The sequence below is a fragment of the Salvelinus namaycush genome, chromosome 12, assembly GCF_016432855.1.
Source record: "Salvelinus namaycush isolate Seneca chromosome 12, SaNama_1.0, whole genome shotgun sequence".
Classification (NCBI taxonomy): Eukaryota; Metazoa; Chordata; class Actinopteri; order Salmoniformes; family Salmonidae; genus Salvelinus; species Salvelinus namaycush.
The window spans coordinates 14,987,390-15,006,367 of NC_052318.1; the positions used below are offsets into that span (position 1 = coordinate 14,987,390).

At 45.5% G+C, this 18,978-nt stretch overlaps 1 protein-coding gene across 1 annotated transcript in view; it reads left to right on the top strand.

Annotated features, from left to right (window-relative positions):
- Positions 1–18,978, top strand: part of LOC120056944 (protein Jade-1-like) — a 230,211-nt gene that overhangs the window by 180,893 nt on the left and 30,340 nt on the right. The window contains exon 10 of the mRNA XM_039005244.1: positions 151–268. Within this exon, the coding sequence (XP_038861172.1) occupies positions 151–268 (118 nt within the window). The remainder of the gene's footprint in view (positions 1–150; positions 269–18,978) is intronic.

The following is an 18,978-nucleotide window of genomic DNA, read 5'->3' on the forward strand; positions in this document are numbered from 1 at the left end:
GCCCTAACCCTTTGGGAGGCTGAGGCTGAATACAGAGAGAGTGGGAGGGAGGGAAGCTGGGTGGTTTTAATGGGGCATTTCTCTCTGCTATAGATCCAGCCTGGTTATTATAATGGTTCAGAGGACTGTGTGTGTTCCTCTGTATGTCAGGTGAGGAACCTGTGCTACATGGTGACGCGGCGGGAGAAGATGAAGACTTCTCTGTGTGACCTCCAGGAGAAGATCTTCCACCTGCAGATCCAGCTGCTGGAGGAGGACCTAGCTGGAGGTGAGTGGCATACACATACACACACACACACACACACACACACACACACACACACACACACACACACACACACACACACACACACACAGCACCCTATTCTGTCCTGCTCCGGGTCTACAGGAAGGTACCCTTTAAGACTAGAATGTAGACTATCTCTATCCTTCCTTTTCTAGTGCGCTACTTTTGACCAGGGCACCACAGGGAAAGGGTGGCATTTCAGACATACAGATAGTAAGCTCCCTGACCTCAGTACAGCCGAACCGGTCATGTGAGTGGTACTGTCGTCATAGTAGTCCATGTCCTCAGTCTGTCCCCAGTACTGGACCCACAGTAAACACACTCACAGGCCTGACAGTCCTTACACTCCATTACACTGGCTGAAGTCAAGGGCTTAGGCTAGAGAGTACGAGGACTTCCCCTATGTGTCTGTCAGTAGGAATGGGAAATGAGCCAGTCTGATTCAGAATATCTAGCTAGGGCTCTCTGGAGGGAGGAACTAGAGTGTGTGTGTGTGGGGGGGGGGGGGATTTATGTGCATAACATTTGAAAGAGGAGTAGGCTATGTTGGTTCAGGTGTGTGTTGGAGTGGGTCCTGTGTTTGTGTGGAAAAGGAAGGGTGTGTGTATGGGCGGTTGTGTGTGTGTGTGTGTGCACTTGTGTGTGTCGGTGTGTTGGCCCGGGGAGTTGTGTGAGTCTCCCAGGCCGGTACTAATTTGCAGTGTTCATCATTCCAGAGCCCCGAAAGCCCGCCGCTGTGTATTAAGACCTCCTGACTCGGCACTTTTCACTGCTATCAGGGGCCTGTGTTGGCAGCCCGGCTCTATGCAGCCATAGCTATTCACACATGGAAATGAGGGGCCGAAACACACAGACAGCCCCGTGACAGAACACTGCTTCAGGGGATGCGTCGCAAATGACACCCTATTCCCTATGGGCCCTGGTCAAAAGCAGTGCACGATAAAGGGATTAAGGTGCAGTTTTGGACGGAGACAGGTCCTCTGTCTGCACCCTCAGATGGAGATAGATGAGGCTGTCAGTATCATAATGACTGGATGACTTCTCTCTCATCCCTTTATTTCTCCCTACTTCTCTCTCTCCGTCTTTCTCTTTCCTTCTCTATCAATTGCTTTTTCGCTCTCTCTCTATCTCACCCACTTTCTCTCTCTCTCTCCATCCCCCCACTCTCTCTGTATATCTATCCCCATCCCCCTCTCTCGGTCTCTCCTTCTCTTTCTCTGCTGGGGCCTGGCTCTCATAAACACACAGCCATCTTCTTCTCAGAACTCACTTTCTTTACTGCTGCGAGCTTTACTGCTGCTCACAAAAAGAATCAGTTTGCTTGTCATGTATTTTTTGTATTTTTTATTAACCAGTTAGGCCAGTTGAGAACAAGTTCTCATTTACAACTGTGACCTCGCCAAGATAAAGCAAAGCAGTGCGACAAAAACAACAACACAGAGTTACACATGGGATAAACAAACGTACAGTCAATAACACAATAGAAAAATCAATGTACAGTGTGTGCAGATGTAGTAAGATTAGGGAGGTAAGGCAATAAATAGGCCATAGTGGCGAAGTAATTACAATTTAGCATTAACACAGGAGTGCTAGATGTGCAGATGATGATGTGTAAGTAGAGATACCGGGGTGCAAAAGAGCAAAAAAACAATATGGGGATGAGGAAGTTGGGTGGGCTATTTACAGATGGGCTGTATACAGATGCAGTGATCGGTAAGCTGCTCTGACAGCTGATGCTTAAAGTTAGTGGGGGAGATATAAGTCTCCAGCTTCAGGGATTTTTGCAATTCGTTCCAGTCATTGGCAGCAGCGAACTGGAAGGAGAGGCGGCTAAAAGAGGTGTTGGCTTTGGGGATGACCAGTGAAATATACCTGCTGGAGGGTGTTGCTATGGTGACCAGTGAGCTGAGATAAGGCGGGGCTTTACCTAGCAAAGACTTATAGATGACCTGGAGCCAGTGGGTTTGGCGTCAAATATGTAGCGAGGGCCAGGAGTGTTGTATGGCATTGAAGCTCTTTAGAGGTTTGTTAACACAGTGTCCAAAGAAGGGCCAGATGTGTACAGAATGGTGTCGTCTGCGTAGAGGTGGATCAGAGAATCACCAGCAGCAAGAGCGACATCATTGATGTATATAGAGAAAAGAGTTGGCCCGAGAATTGAACCCTGTGGCACCCCCATAGAGTCGAAAGCCTTGGCCAGGTTGATGAAGACGGCTGCACAGTACTGTCTTTTATCGATGGAGGTTACGATATCGTTTAGGACCTTGAGCGTGGCTGAGGTGCACCCATGACCAGCTCGGAAACCAAATTGCATAGTGGAGAAGGTACGGTGGGATTCGAAATGGTCAGTGATCTGTTTGTTAACTTGGCTTTCGAAGACTTTAGAATGGCAGAGCAGGATGGATATAGGTCTGTTACAGTTTGGGTCCAGAGTGTCTCCCCCTTTGAAGAGAGGGATGACCGCGGCAGCTTTCCAATCTTTGGGGATCTCAGATGATACGAAAGAGAGGTTGAACAGGCTAGTAATAGGGGTTGCAACAATTGCGGCGGATAATTTTAGAAAGAGAGGGTCCAGATTGTCTAGCCCAGCTGATTTGTAGAGGTCCAGATTCTTCAGCTCTTTCAGAACATCAACTATCTGGCTTTGGGTGAAGGAGAAGCGGGGAGGGGCTTGGACAAGTTGCTGCGGAGGGTGCAGAGCTGTTGGCTGGGGTAGGGGTAGCCAGGTGGAAAGCATGGCCAGCCGTAGAAGATTTATCGGTGGTGACAGTGTTTTTTAGCCTCAGTGCAGTGGGCAGCTGGGAGGAGGTGCACTTGTTCTCCATGGACTTTACAGTGTCCCAAAACTTTTTGGAATTAGTGCTACAGGATGTTTGAAAAAGCTAGCCTTTGTTTTCCTAACTGACTGTGTATATTGGTTCCTGACTTCCCTGAAAAGTTGCATATCGCGGGGGCTATTCGATGCTAATGCAGTACGCCACAGGATGTTTTTTGTGCTGGTCAAGGGCAGTCAAGTCTGGAGAGAATCAAGGGTTATATCTGTTCTTAGTTCTACATTTTTTGAACGGGGCATGCTTATTTAAGATGGTGAGGAAAGCACTTTTAAAGAGCAACCACGTATCCTCTACTGATAGGATGAGGTCAATATCCTTCCAGGATACCCGGGCCAGGTCGATTAGAAAGGCCTGCTCGCTGAAGTGTTTCAGAGAGCGTTTGACAGTGATGAGGGGTGGTCGTATGACCGCGGACCCATTACGGACGCAGGCAATGAGGCAGGGATCTCTGAGATCCTGGTTGAAGATAGCAGAAGTGTATTTAGAGGGCAAGTTGGTCAGGATGATATCTATGAGGGTGCCCATGTTTACGGATTTTGGGTTGTACCTGGTAGGTTCCTTGATAATTTGTGTGAGATTGAGGGCATCCAGCTTAGATTGTAGGACAGCCGGGGTGTTAAGCATATCCCAGTTTAGGTCACCTAACAGTACAAAGACTGTGAAGATAGATGGGGGGCAATCAATTCACATATGGTATCCAGGGCACAGCTGGAGGCTGAGGGGTCTATAACAAGTGGCAACAGTGAGAGACTTATTTCTGGAAAGGTGGATTTTTAAAAGTAGAAGCTATACTTTTAACTGTTTGGGCACAGACCTGGATAGCATGACAGAACTCTGCAGGCTGTCTCTGCAGTAGATTGCAACTCCGCCCCCTTTGGCAGTTCTATCTTGACGGAAAATGTTATAGTTGGGGATAGAAATCTCAGAATTTTTGTTGGCCTTCCTAAACCAGGATTCTGACACGGCTAGGACAGAGCTGTTGCGGTGACCATATTCATGGCACACCAGCGGACATGAGTCATGAAGGCAGTCAAATGAATTACCATTTAGTCACGATAATTACTGTAGGCTTCTCCAAGCTCTGATGCCGCTGATGGTCATTAGTAGCCTAACAAACTTGCTAACAGTCAGTCGCTAATGGCCAGTACTCAGGGCTCTATTGTCTCTCTAATTACTCTGACATCAATGCAAATGCAATCGAAAATCACATCAAACACTTCATGAGAGTCCATGAGATCATGTTGCTCTACATTTCTATAGGCTATGCAATTGAGGGAGAAAACAGAGTGATGGCCGATAATACAAGTCTCTGCTAGGTAAAGCCCCGCCTTATTTCAGCTCACTGGTCACCATAGCAGCACCCACCCGTAGCACGCGCTCCAGCAGGTATATCTCACTGGTCACCCCCAAAGCCAATTCTTCCTTTGGCCGCCTTTCCTTCCAGTTCCCTGCTGCCAATGACTGAAAAGAACTGCAAAAATCACTGAAGCTGGAGACTCATATCTCCGTCACTAGCGTTAAGCACCAGCTGTCAGAGCAGCTCACAGATCACTGCACCTGTACATAGCTCATCCAACTACCGCATCCCCATACTGTATTTATTTATTTATCTTGCTCCTTTGCACCCCAGTATCTCTACTTGCACATTCATCTTCTGCACATCTACCATTCCAGTGTTTAATTGCTATTTTGTAATTACTTCGCCACCATGGCCTATTTATTGCCTTACCTCCCTTATCCTACCTCATTTGCACACACTGTATATAGACTTTTTTCTACTGTATTATTGACTGTATGTTTGTTTATTCCATGTGTAACTCTGTGATGTTGTATGTGTCGAACTGCTTTGCTTTATCTTGGCCAGGTCTCAGTTTCAAATACGAACTTGTTCTCAACTAGCCTACCTGGTTAAATAAAGGTTAAATAAAAATAAAATAAAAAACATTTTAAGCTAAACGTTCTGATCTGTTGCGTCAGCCTCATTGCGTAATATTTTGGGGGAATGCTAGTGGTTGTATTAATTTAGGATCTACTGCATCCCACAACTGTCCCAGACTATGTTTGGAATATTTATTTATTGCACAGAATAGAATAGGTTGACTTTTGTACTACTGGGGATAGTAGATTGACGTAGGCCATTTTTTTTTTGCTGTTCGTTAGGCCTACTCATCATGTTGGCAGACAAAAAGTTAACGTGGACAGTTGTTCCAATATCTTCAATATGCACCTCAGAATTGGATATGGACGCGCGCAGTTGCGTCCCCGATGTGTCTGTCTTCACTTGTAGCCTGTGAGAAAGACCCGATCACGTGATGGAGAGCCATGTGAGTGAGATGAGGTGCTTCGGAGCGGGCAGTATTTAGGGAGGAGGGTTCCAAAAGGCATGGATTTTTTTAGGGTGCATTATGTCCACACAAAGGGGATGCCGCCGGGAAATTCGAGGCATTATCAAGTGCTTCTCAAATTGTGAATGAGAGACTGTCGAAGTGTGTACAGCCTGCGCAAAAAAACAAAGCAGAACTTTTTTCAAATCATCATTAGAGTCTCATAATACAGCCTTACAATGTGTTAAAAATCAAAACATGTAGCCCAACATTTGTAGAACAACTAAGTTACATTAATAACTCTAAATTAAGCATATAGGAGAACCTATTTCTTTGTTAACCGCTCAACACAGAATAGCCGCATGTGCACACTCCCTCAAATAGTTTGGAGAAAATATCCTTTCTATTTTATTCAGCTATGTTCAATTGTACTCTTCATACTATAAAATAGTGTAAGATAATGCCACGGAATTCTAAGCAAATCCTGTCTGCTAAATGTACTCGTGTAGCCCACAGACATGGCATAGCCAGATCAGGACCTAACATAAGGACAACTCAGAGTATGCTATTCTGTTCTTCTGAAATAGACACACAAAAAAATCATATCACGTTTCTTTATACCTGTCTAAAATAAAGAATGGATTTATTGTGAAGGTGTAAGCTTTATTACATGCATTTCTTAGACTTTTTAAAATGTAGATGTTCCAGAGGTCTGCATCAGTGTGTGGAAGCCAGGAGATACTGAATGTGTTTATGTTGATTAACGGTCAATTACCGTGAGACCGACAGTTATTTGCTTGACAATCACCGGCTGACGAAATTTCGTGACCGCCACAGCGCTAGTCATGTAGACCCCCCCCCCCCCCCCAGTCAAAATAAGTGCACTATGTAGGGAATAGGATGCTAATATAGGACGCAGGCCATGTCTGGGTCTCAGCTCCCACAGTGAAAAAATACTGCTCTGTATCTGTCTGTCTCGTCCTTAGAGTAAGCCACTCGAGTGAGTCACATGCTTTTAGGGCTGAACACAGCCATAGTTGACGAGCAGCTGTCCCTGTAGGCATTGCAAATCAGGGAGGGCCCTGCCCATCTGCCTCTACAGACCCAATACTTTACACATGCATCCTTCCCTCCTTCCTTCCTTGTAGTCATATGGGAATGGAATGGAACCCTGAAATTTTCACTAATCCATTACGAAGGGTCCATTCCATTACCTATTACATCAAGGAGGAAAGGATACATGTTTAAGGTATTGGACAAGGAAGATCGGAAGAAGGGTGCGTTTTGAAAGTATTAGAACAGGGCCACATACTGCTGTCCTGAGCTCACCCTTGTTCAGGTTATCACAGGAAGGAAGCCACAGCAGTGTAATTCTGTATGTATCAATGTAGTGAGAAGGTAATGTACTTGTACATCCTGTGTCTGTTTCTCTCAACCACAACCCTACACTGCAGTTGATGGTGGCTTGTGTTTGGGATATCTGATCGTGTATCTCTCTGTGTGTGTGTGTCGAGAGGGAACTCTGGGGCTGAGGGAGCGTGAGAGGAAGTGTGAAAGAAAGAGAGGAAGTGTGAAAGAAAAAGGCTCTGTGGTTTCGCGCTAACGAGCGCAGGTAAGAAGTGGGACACTGTGCATCACACACACACATACCGCAGCTGAGCAAGCCCAGGAAGAGAGGAAATGAATCACACACTTCGAAAAGACGAATCCCTTTGCGAACCTGACGAGGCAATCATATTGAAGAGAGCAGAGAAGGAGAAGTGAGAGAGCAGAGAAGGAGAAGTGAGAGAGAGAGCAGAGAAGAGAGAGAGAGAGAGAGCAGAGAAGAGAGAGAGAGAGAGAGCAGAGAAGAGAGAGAGAGCAGAGAAGAGAGAGAGAGAAGAGAAGTGAGAGAGAGAGAGCAGAGAAGTGAGAGAGAGAGAGCAGAGAAGTGAGAGAGAGAGAGCAGAGAAGTGAGAGAGAGAGAGAGAGCAGAGAAGTTACAGAGAGAGTAGAGAAGAAGTGACAGAGAGAGCAGAGAAGCAGTGAAAGAGAGAGCAGAGAAGTTACAGAGAGAGTAGAGAAGGAGAAGTGACAGAGAGATCAGAGAAGCAGTGACAGAGAGAGCAGAGAAGTGAGAGACAGAAGTGACAGAAAGAGAGAGCAGAGAAGTGACAGAAAGAGAGAGCAGAGAAGTTACAGAGAGAGTAGAGAAGAAGTGACAGAGAGAGCAGAGAAGCAGTGAAAGAGAGAGCAGAGAAGTTACAGAGAGAGTAGAGAAGGAGAAGTGACAGAGAGATCAGAGAAGGAGAAGTGACAGAGAGAGAGTAGTGAAGCAGTGACAGAGAGAGCAGAGAAAAGGAAGAAGTGACAGAAAGAGAGAGCAGAGAAAAGGAAGGAGAGAGAGAGAGAGAAATGCAACTGAACTGACAACAATATTTTAAAATGTCTCTCCAAGTTGGACTGTTGCAGAGAGGATGAGTTTTTCACACAAATAGCCAACGTATCACTCATTAATATATACTCTATCCTATTCACAGTCACACACAAACACTTACCGACACTGTGTTCAGGCACACACCCACACAACAGATTTTTAAAACAACATGGACAGACGGGTATACACACACCATGGGTAGCCTCAGTGTGAAACACAACCCACCGGGAGGACACAGTGAGGTACCACTCAGGTCCTCTCATGCATGTCCTGCTCCTCCATGTTAGGGGAAGTGTGAGGGAAGGAGGCCAGTGGTAGCTCCACACAGTACAGTACACCCCAGTGCCCCCACACTTCAGCCTCTATTATAACCAACATGAGAGGAAGCACGCCGCCCGCTCCACTAAGCAGCGGGAGCGTGGTAAATCATGTCCCCCAACAATAAGGGCCTTCATGGATGGCAGGTAGCCTAGTGGTTAGAGCGTTGGACTTGTAACCGAAAGGTTGCAAGATCGAATTCCCGAGCTGACAAGGTAAAAATCTGTTGTTCTGCCCCTGAACAAGGCAGTTAAGTGTGTGTGTGTGAGCGTGCATCCATACATGTGAATACTTGCGCGTGTGTGTTGGTGTGTTTTCGGTGTCTACACACGAACTGGGATTAGAGATATTGAAGTTGTTGACTGTGAGGGATTTATTGGGTTTACTCAACCTGCCCACCAGGGAAACCACACACACACTTCCTTTCCCCTTGCGGTGGTAGGACTGGTTCTGTTAAGTGAGGACTGTTTGTCAGTTTGTTCTGTCAGGTTATGGGATGTTTCTCATTTTGGTCTGTCAGGTTATGGGATGTTTCTCATTTTGGTCTGTCAGGTTATGGGATGTTTCTCATTTTGTTCTGTCAGGTTATGGGATGTTTCTCATTTTGGTTGTCAGGTTATGGGATGTTTCTCATTTTGGTCTGTCAGTTTATGGGATGTTTCTCATTTTGGTCTAATCATGTTATGGGATGTTTCTCATTTTGGTCGGTCAGGTTATGGGATGTTTCTCATTTTGGTCTGTCAGGTTATGGGATGTTTCTCATTTTGTTCTGTCAGGTTATGGGATGTTTCTCATTTTGTTCTGTTAGGTTATGGGATGTTTCTCATTTTGTTCTGTTAGGTTATGGGATGTTTCTCATTTTGGTCTGTCAGGTTATGGGATGTTTCTCATTTTGGTCTGTCAGGTTATGGGATGTTTCTCATTTTGGTCTGTCAGGTTGTGGGATGTTACTCAGTTTGTTCTGCCAGGTTATTGGATGTTTCTATCATGAAAAACCATTAGTCCTGCTAGTGGGGTAATAGAAGCCATTCTGGGTTCAGGTGGCTCGGGAGACTAATTAACCAATAAGGCCTGGGGGGGGGGTGTTATTGGCCAATATACCACGACTAAGACCTGTTCTTATGCACAACGCGAAGCGGCGTGCCTGGATACAGCCCTTGGTATATTGGCCATATAACACAAACCCCCAGGTGCCTTACTGCTATTATAAACTGGTTACCAACATAAATAGAACAGTAAACAAGTATTTTTGCATCATACCCGTGGTATATAGTCTGATTATACATAGCATCTAGGACCCAAACTACCAGGTTTATATTTATAATGACTTCTGAATGTTTTCCACACATGAGGATGTGAATGACCACCCAATGTAGTTTACAATAATGAAATCAAACATTGACTGCAATGTATCCTACTCAGTATTTGACTATGTATACTTTATGTAACTCTATTTAACTGCTGCGCAAAACATCTGGGTTCCAAATGGCACCCTATTTCCTATATAGTGCACTACTTTTGACTGCAGCCCTGCACTATATAAGGAATAGGGTGCCATGTGGTATGCAGACAGTATGTCCCCAAGGGGACAGCCAGTCAGTAAAACAATTGGAGTTGATCTACCCTCTAACATGAGAGAAAATATCAAATCAAAATGTACTGGTCACGTACACAGTTTAGCAGATGTATTTTATTTAACCCTTATTTAACTAGGCAAGTCAGTTAAGAACAAATTCTTATATACAATAATGGCCTACCAAAAGGCCTCCTGCAGTGACGGGGGCTAGGATTTAAAAAAAATATATATATATATATATATATAGAGCAAAAGACACATCATGACAAGAGAGACACCACAACACTACATAAAGAGAGACCTAGACAACAACATAGCATGGCAGCAACACATGACAACACAGCATGGTAGCAACATAACATGACAACAAGATGGTAGCAACACAACATAGTAGCAGCACAAAGCAGCCACAACTGTCAGTAAGAGTGTCCATGATTGAGTCTTTGAATGAAGAGATTGAGATAAAACTGTCCAGTTTGAGTGTTTTCTGCAGCTCGTTCCAGTCGCTAGCTGCAGCGAACTGAAAAGAGGAGCTACCCAGGAATGTGTGTGCTTTGGGGATCTTTAAAAGAATGTGACTGGCAGAACGGGTGTTGTATGTGGAGGGCTGCAGTAGGTATCTCAGATAAGGGGGAGTGAGGCCTAAGAGGGTTTTATAAATAAGCATCAACCAGTGGGTGTTGTGACGGGTATACAGTGATGACCAGTTTACAGAGGAGTATAGAGTGCAGTGATGTGTCCTATAAGGAGCATTAGTGGCATATCTGGCTCGCAGTCGGCGTTCCAATTCATTCCAAAGGTGTTCGATGTGGTTGAGGTCAGGACTCTGTGTAGGACAGTCAAGTTCTTTCACACCGATCTCGACAAACCATTTCTGTGTGGACCTCGCTTTGTGCACAGGGGCATTGTCATGCTGAAACAGGAAAGGGCCTTCCATTAAGATTTCCCTTCACTGGAACTAAGGGAAACTTCCTCCACCAAACTTTACAATTGGTACCATGCATTCAGGAAGGTAGCATTCTCCTGGCATCTGCCAAACCCAGATTCGTCCATCGGACTGCCAGATGGTGATTCATCTCTCTGTGTGTTTGCACTGCTCCAGAGTCCAATGACGGCGAGCTTTACACCAATCCAGCTGACGCTTGGCATTTCGCATGGTGATCTTAGGCTTGTGTGCGGCTGTTCGGCCATGGAAACCCATTTCATGAAGCTCCCGGCGAACAGTTCTTGTGCTGACGTTGCCTCCAGAGGCAGTTTGGAACTCGGTAATGAGTGTTGCAACCGAGGACAGACTATTTCTACGCACTTTAGCACTCTGTGGTCCCGTTCTGTGAGCTTGTGTGATCTACCACTTCGTGGCTGAGCCGTTGTTTGAGTTTATTTTATTTTTACAGGGACAGTGCACATTAATCAACGTTTCAGTAAAGGTGCCGGTTTTAGCCAGCCGGCTAATTTTCAACCGCAGTCCCTGGGCAGGTTATTAAAAACAATTACAATTTAAACAATCATTGAACAGTGAGCACACGCAGAGCAACATAGGACAAGCAAGACATAGCATACAGACAGAGCAACATAGGACAAGCAAGACATAGCATACAGACAGAGCAACATAGGACAAGCAAGACATAGCATACAGACAGAGCAACATAGGACAAGCAAGACGTAGCATACAGACAGAGCAACATAGAACAAAAAGCACTAAGACATAATTCGTAAAAGCAACAAAATGTTTCCACACCTCACAAGCTACAGACAACAGACAACATGGAAAGCGGCAATACACAGCTAGGGATTATGTTCACAAATCCGATTGACCTTTAGCCATGTCTTCATGCATTTTGTGAAAGTGTGATATGTGGTGCCGTTATGTGTGTCTGATGGCAGTGTAATCCAGACATGGGAAGCTCTCACAGAGAAAGCGGATTTACTAAAGGTGCTTTTCCTTAAGGGAACTATACAGTCACCTCTCATGGCAGACCTTGTGGATCTGCTGCCATATGTTTGGGTTTTCTGTTTAACAAAAATACTGAGTGGAGGGGGAGCCAGGCCATTTAGGATCTTGAATACAAGACATGAGTCGGAGTATTGCACAAGATTTTCCCAACTCAGGAGCTCATGCTTTCTGAGGATGTAACAGTGATGATGGCTATTGGGCTTCCTATCAAGCACTTTGAGAGCCTGTTTGTAGACAGACTGAATAGGTTTTAATGTTGTACAGCAAGCTAGGCCCAACTAGTCAAGCAGTATGTTAAGTGGGGGAGTATCATAGATTTGAAGTACAGTTGCTCCTAGATGTTTCCACTTCACAATAACAGCATTTATGGTTGACCGGGGCAGCTCTAGCAGGGCAGAAATTTGACCAACTGACTTGTTGGAAAGGCCATTCTACTGCCAATGTTTGTCCAATTGGTAGTTACAGTCTTGTCCCATCGCTGCAACTCCCGTACGGACTCGGGAGAGGTGAAGGTCGAGAGCCGTGCGTCCTCCGAAACACAACCCAGCGAAGCCGCACTGCTTCTTGACACAATGCACGCTTAACCCGGAAGCCAGACGCACCAATGTGTTGGAGGAAACACAGTACACCTGGCGACCGTGTCAGCGTGCATTCGCCCGGCCCGCCACAGGAGTCGCTAGAGCGCGATGTGACAAGACATCCCTGCCGGGCAAACCTTCCCCTATCCAGGACAATGTCGCCTCATGGGTCTCCCGGTCGCAGCCGGCTGTGACACAGCCCGGTATCGAACCAGTATCTGTAGTAACGCAGCTAGCGTTAGACCGCTGCGCCACTCGGGAGGCCCTGTGTGCTTGATTTGATACACCTGTAAGCAACGGGTGTGGCTGAAATAGCCAAATCCACTAATTTGTATATATAGTGTATGTGTATGTCAAGAATCGAGTATATAAATAAATATACGGTGTGTATAACAATGTAACTACAATACAATGTACAGTTGTAGAAATATTAGCATGAGCTATGTCGAAAATACCGTTTTTAAATACACAGTATACAGTGCGTTCGGAAAGTATTCAGACCCCTTGACATTTTTACACATTTTGTTAAGTTACAGCCGTATTCTAAAATTAATTAAATCTTTTTTTCCCCTCATCAATCTACATACAATACCCCATAATGACAAAGAAAAAAAGGTTTTTAGAATTTTTTTCAAATGTATAAAATAAAAATAAAACTGATAATACATTTACATAAATATTCAGACCCTTTACTCAGTACTTTGTTGAAGCACCTTTGGCAGCGATTACAGCCTCAAGTCTTAGGTATGACGCTATAAGCTTGGCACACCTGTATTTGGGGAGTTTCTCCCATTCTTCTCTACAGATCCTCTCAAGCTCTGTCAGGTTGGATGGGGAGCGTCGCTGCACAGCTATTTTCAAGTCTGTCCAGAGATGTTCAATCGGGTTTAAGTCCGGCCTCTGGCTGGGCCACTCAAGGACATTCAGAGACTTGTCCCGAAGCCACTCCTGCGTGGTCTTGGCTGTGTGCTTAGGGTCATTGTCCTGTTGGAAGGTGAACCTTCGCCCCAGTCTGAGGTCCTAAGCGCACTGTCACAGGTTTTCATCAAGGATCTCTCTACTTTGCTCCATTCATTTCTCCCTCGATCCTGACTAGTCTCCCAGTCCCTGCCAGTGAAAAACATTCCAGCAGCATGATGCTACCACCACCATGTTTCACCGTAGGGATGTTGGCAGGTTTCCTCCAGACGTGACGCTTGGCATTCATGCCAAAGACCGCCGTCTTGGTTTTATCAGACCAGAGAATCTTGTTTTGTTATGGTCTGAGATCTTCAGGTGTCTTTTGGCAAACTCCAAGCTAGCTGTCATGTGCCTTTTACTGAGGAGTGGCTTCCGTCTGGCCTCTCTACCATAAAGGCCTGCTTGGTGGAGTGCTGCAGAGATGGTTGTCTGGAAGGTTCTCCCATCTCCACAGAGGAACTCTAGAGCTCTGTCAGAGTGACCATCGGCTTCTTGGTCACCTCCCTGACCAAGTCACTTCTCCCACGATTGCTCAGTTTGGCCGGACAGCCAGATCTAGGAAGAGTCTTGGTGGTTCCAAACTTCTTCCATTTAAGAACGATGGAGGCCACTGTGTACTTGAGGACCTTCAATCCTGCAGACATTTTTTGGTACCCTTCCCCAGATCTGTCCCTCGACACAATCCTGTCTCTGAGCTCTAATGTCTAAATACGTATGTAAATAAGATATTTCTGTTTTTAATTTTTAATAAATGTGCAAAATATTCTCAACCTGTTTCACTTTGTCATTATGGGGTATTGTGTGTAGAGATTGATGAGGATTACATTTTTCCCCCCAGCAATTTTAGAATAAGGCTGTAACGTAACAAAATTTGCAAAAAGTCAAGGGGTCTGAATACTTTCTGAATGCACTGTAGGATGAGCCATGACTTGAATGCAGTATATACACTGAGTAGTGATGCACCGATATGACATTTTTGGCCGATACCGATATCCAATATTTTCCTTACACCAATAACCGATATTTAACATTTTAGAGGCCTTTTAAGCATTCTAGTACAGTTAAATAGTTAACACACACACATGGACGCAGCGGTCTAAGGCACTGCATCTCAGTGCAAGAGGCGTCACTACAGTCCCTGGTTCGAATCCAGGCTGTATCACATCCGGCCGTGATTGTGAGTCCCAAAGGGCGGCGCACAATTGGCCCAGCGTCGTCCGGGTTTGGCCAGGGTAGGCCGTCATTGTAAATAAGAATTTGTTCTTAACTGACTTGCCCAGGTAAATAAAGGTTACACACACACACACCACACTGACCAAAAAGTTATTTTGTTGGCATTTACGTATGTCCCCATTACCAGTAAACATAATCAAAACCTATTTCTTTCACTTACTTGCTGTGCTGTTTTGTTGTTCATTTGTTCAGTTGTTTCATTCTCAACCAGGATTTCTATGGAACGCCGTTTGTGTCTTTGGATGTCAAAAAAGATACACGTCAAATAACACTAATTGTTGACCAATATGACTGCACGTCACATAATAATTTAACACGTTCATACATTTTTTACATAGTTATTACACGTTGATTACATTATCACTCGTATTTCATATGTCAACGATTCATCGATACGTATGCTATGAGAGCTGGTAAAGTTGTCTCGCGCACGTACAGTGCTGGTCATTAAAAAAAGCTAGCTAGCTCATGGATGCAAACAATGTTCTTCCCCAAAAACATAGGAAAATCGACATTGTCTGTTTCAGTAGCTATCGTTAGCTAGCTAACTATATAGCTAGGTGTCATCATCTAAAATAACCCTCATTTATCAGACAGCTCTTATTTGATTGATGGTGGTTAACCCATCTATGTGAAGCTAGCCACAATAAGGATTAGCCACAATAGTGGACTTTCCGGTTAGCCTTCAAAATGAAAGTCAAATCAAATTTTATTTGTCACATACACATGGTTAGCAGATGTTAATGCGAGTGTAGCGAAATGCTTGTGCTTCTAGTTCCGACAATGCAGTAATAACCAACAAGTAATCTAACCTAACAATTCCACAACTACTACCTTATACACACAAGTGTAAAGGGATAAAGAATATGTACTTAAAGATATATGAATGAGTGATGGTACAGAACGGCATAGGCAAGATGCAGTAGATGGTATAGAGTACAGTATATACATATGAGATTGAGGCATTGTTTAAAGTGGCTAGTGGTACATTTTTACATAATTTCCATCAATTCCCATTATTAAAGTGGCTGGAGTTGAGTCAGTATGTTGGCAGCGGCCACTAAATGTTAGTGGTGGCTGTTTAACAGTCTGATGGCCTTGAGATAGAAGCTGTTTTTCAGTCTCTCGGTCCCTGCTTTGATGCACCTGTACTGACCTCGCCTTCTGGATGATAGCGGGGTGAACAGGCAGTGGCTTGGGTGGTTGTTGTCCTTGATGATCTTTATGGCCTTCCTGTGACATCGGGTGGTGTAGGTGTCCTGGAGGGCGGGTAGTTTTCCCCCGGTGATGCGTTGTGCAGACCTCACTACCCTCTGGAGAGCCTTACGGTTGTCGGCGGAGCAGTTGCCGTACCAGGCGGTGATACAGCCCGACAGGATGCTCTCGATTGTGCATCTGTAGAAGTTTGTGAGTGCTTTTGGTGACAAGCCGAATTTCTTCAGCCTCCTGAGGTTGAAGAGGCGCTGCTGCGCCTTCTTCACAACGCTGTCTGTGTGGGTGGACCAATTCAGTTTGTCCGTGATGTTTACACCGAGGAACTTAAAACTTTCCACCTTCTCCACTACTGTCCCGTCGATATGGATAGGGGGGTGCTCCCTCTGCTGTTTCCTGAAGTCCAAAATCATCTCCTTTGTTTTGTTGACGTTGAGTGTGAGGTTATTTTCCTGACACCACACTTCGAGGGCCCTCACCTCCTCCCTGTAGGCCGTCTCGTCGTTGTTGGTAATCAAGCCTACCACTGTAGTGTCGTCCGCAAACTTGATGATTGAGTTGGAGGCGTGCATGGCCACGCAGTTGTGGGTGAACAGGGAGTACAGGAGAGGGCTCAGAACGCACCCTTGTGGGGCCCCGGTGTTGAGGATCAGCGGGGTGGAGATGTTGTTACCTACCCTCACCACCTGGGGGCGGCCCGTCAGGAAGTCCAGGACCCAGTTGCACAGGGCGGGGTCGAGACCCAGGGTCTCGAGCTTGATGACGAGTTTGGAGGGTACTATGGTGTTAAATGCTGAGCTGTAGTCGATGAACAGCATTCTCACATAGGTATTCCTCTTGTCCAGTGGGTTAGGGCAGTGTGCAGTGTGGTTGCGATTGCGTCGTCTGTGGACCTATTGGGTCGGTAAGCAAATTGGAGTGGGTCTAGGGTGTCAGGTAGGGTGGAGGTGATATGGTCCTTGACTAGTCTCTCAAAGCACTTCATGATGACGGAAGTGAGTGCTACGGGGCGGTAGTCGTTTAGCTCAGTTACCTTAGCTTTCTTGGGAACAGGAACAATGGTGGCCCTCTTGAAGCATGTGGGAACAGCAGACTGGGATAAGGATTGATTGAATATGTCCTTAAACACACCAGCCAGCTGGTCTGCGCATGCTCTGAGGACGCGGCTAGGAATGCCGTCTGGGCCTGCAGCCTTGCGAGGGTTAACACGTTTAAATGTTTTACTCACCTCGGCTGCAGTGAAGGAGAGCCCGCAGGTTTTGGTAGCGGGCCGTGTCAGTGGCACTGTATTGTCCTCAAAGCGAGCAAAAAAGTTATTTAGCCTGTCTGGGAGCAAGACATCCTGGTCCGCAACGGGGCTGGTTTTCTTTTTGTAATCCGTGATTGACTGTAGACCCTGCCACATACCTCTTGTGTCTGAGCTGTTGAATTGCGACTCTACTTTGTCTCTATACTGGGACTTAGCTTGTTTGATTGCCTTGCGGAGAGAATAGCTACACTGTTTGTATTCGGTCATGTTTCCGGTCACCTTGCCCTGGTTAAAAGCAGTGGTTCGCGCTTTCAGTTTCACGCGAATGCTGCCATCAATCCACGGTTTCTGGTTTGGGAATGTTTTAATCGTTGCTGTGGGTACGACATCGTCAATGCACTTTCTAATGAACTCGCTCACCGAATCAGCGTATTCGTCAATATTGTTGTTGGACGCAATGCGGAACATATCCCAATCCACGTGAGCGAAGCAGTCTTGAAGCGTGGAATCAGATTGGTCGGACCAGCGTTGAACAGACCTGAGCGAGGGAGCTTGTTGTTTTCTGTTTGTAGGCTGGAAGCAACAAAATGGAGTCGTGGTCAGCTTTTCCGAAAGGAGAGTGGGGGAGGGCCTTATATGCGTCGCGGAAGTTAGTATAACAATGATCCAAGGTTTTACCAGCCCTGGTAGCACAATCGATATGCTGATAGAATTTAGGGAGTTTTGTTTTCAGATTAGCCTTGTTAAAATCCCCAGCTACGATGAATGCAGCCTCAGGGTGTGTGGTTTCCAGTTTACAAAGAGTCAGATAAAGTTCGTTCAGGGCCATCGATGTGTCTGCTTGGGGGGGGATATATACGGCTGTGATTATAATCGAAGAGAATTCCCTTGGTAGATAATGCGGTCGACATTTGATTGTGAGGAATTCTAGATCAGGTGAATAGAATGACTTGAGTTCCTGTAAGTTGTTATGATCACACCACGTCTCGTTAATCATAAGGCATACACCCCCGCCCCTCTTCTTACCAGAAAGATGTTTGTTTCTGTCGGCACGATGCGTGAAGAAACCAGCTGGCTGCACCGACTCCGTTAGCGTCTCTTGAGTGAGCCATGTTTCCGTGAAGCAGAGAACGTTACAATCCCTGATGTCTCTCTGGAATGTTACCCGTGCTCAAATTTCATCAACCTTATTGTCAAGAGACTGGACATTGGCGAGTAGTATGCTAGGGAGTGGAGCGCGATGTACCCGTCTCCGAAGCCTGACCAGGAGACCGCTTCGTTTGCCCCTTTTTCGGCGTCGCTTAGGGTCGCCGGCTGGGATCAGATCCATTGTATTGGGTGGAAGGCAAAACACTGGATCCGTTTCGGGAAAGTCATATTCCTGGTTGTAACGATGGTGAGTTGACGTTGCTCTTATATTCAGTAGTTCGTCCCGACTGTATGTAATGAAACCTAAGATTACCTGGGGTACCAATGTAAGGAATAACACATAAAAAAACAAAATACTGCATATTTTCCTAGGAACGCAAAGCGAGGCGGCCATCTCGGTCGGCGCCGGAAGTAACATTGACAGTGATGCAAATGAATACAGATAGTAGAATTATGCCATAATTGAATAAACGAGTTTGGAATGTTGTTATTTAAAATCAACAAAAGACAATAATTTGTTAATTTGACCTGTTGAAATCACACTGGATTTATTATACTTTAGAATTGCATTGGGGGCATACTTTTTTCACTGTGCAGCCTTACCTATGGATTGTTGGTCAATGACATGGTGTATCAGTCTACTCAGTGACACCCAGAGAACATTACCATCGTAGCTCTTATTGCGGGACTCTGAAACATCTGTGAATTGAGCCACATTTATTGTCAACCTATGTGTATTGAACACTATTCCAGAGGAAAAACAATACTGCGTGGATGTTTTGGAATCTGATAACTCTGACGAGGACGTTGGGAAAAAATATATTGGGTATTGAGTAGACTGTTACCCCATTTCATTGATCCACAATCCTTAGGTGAAGCTGTACAGTAC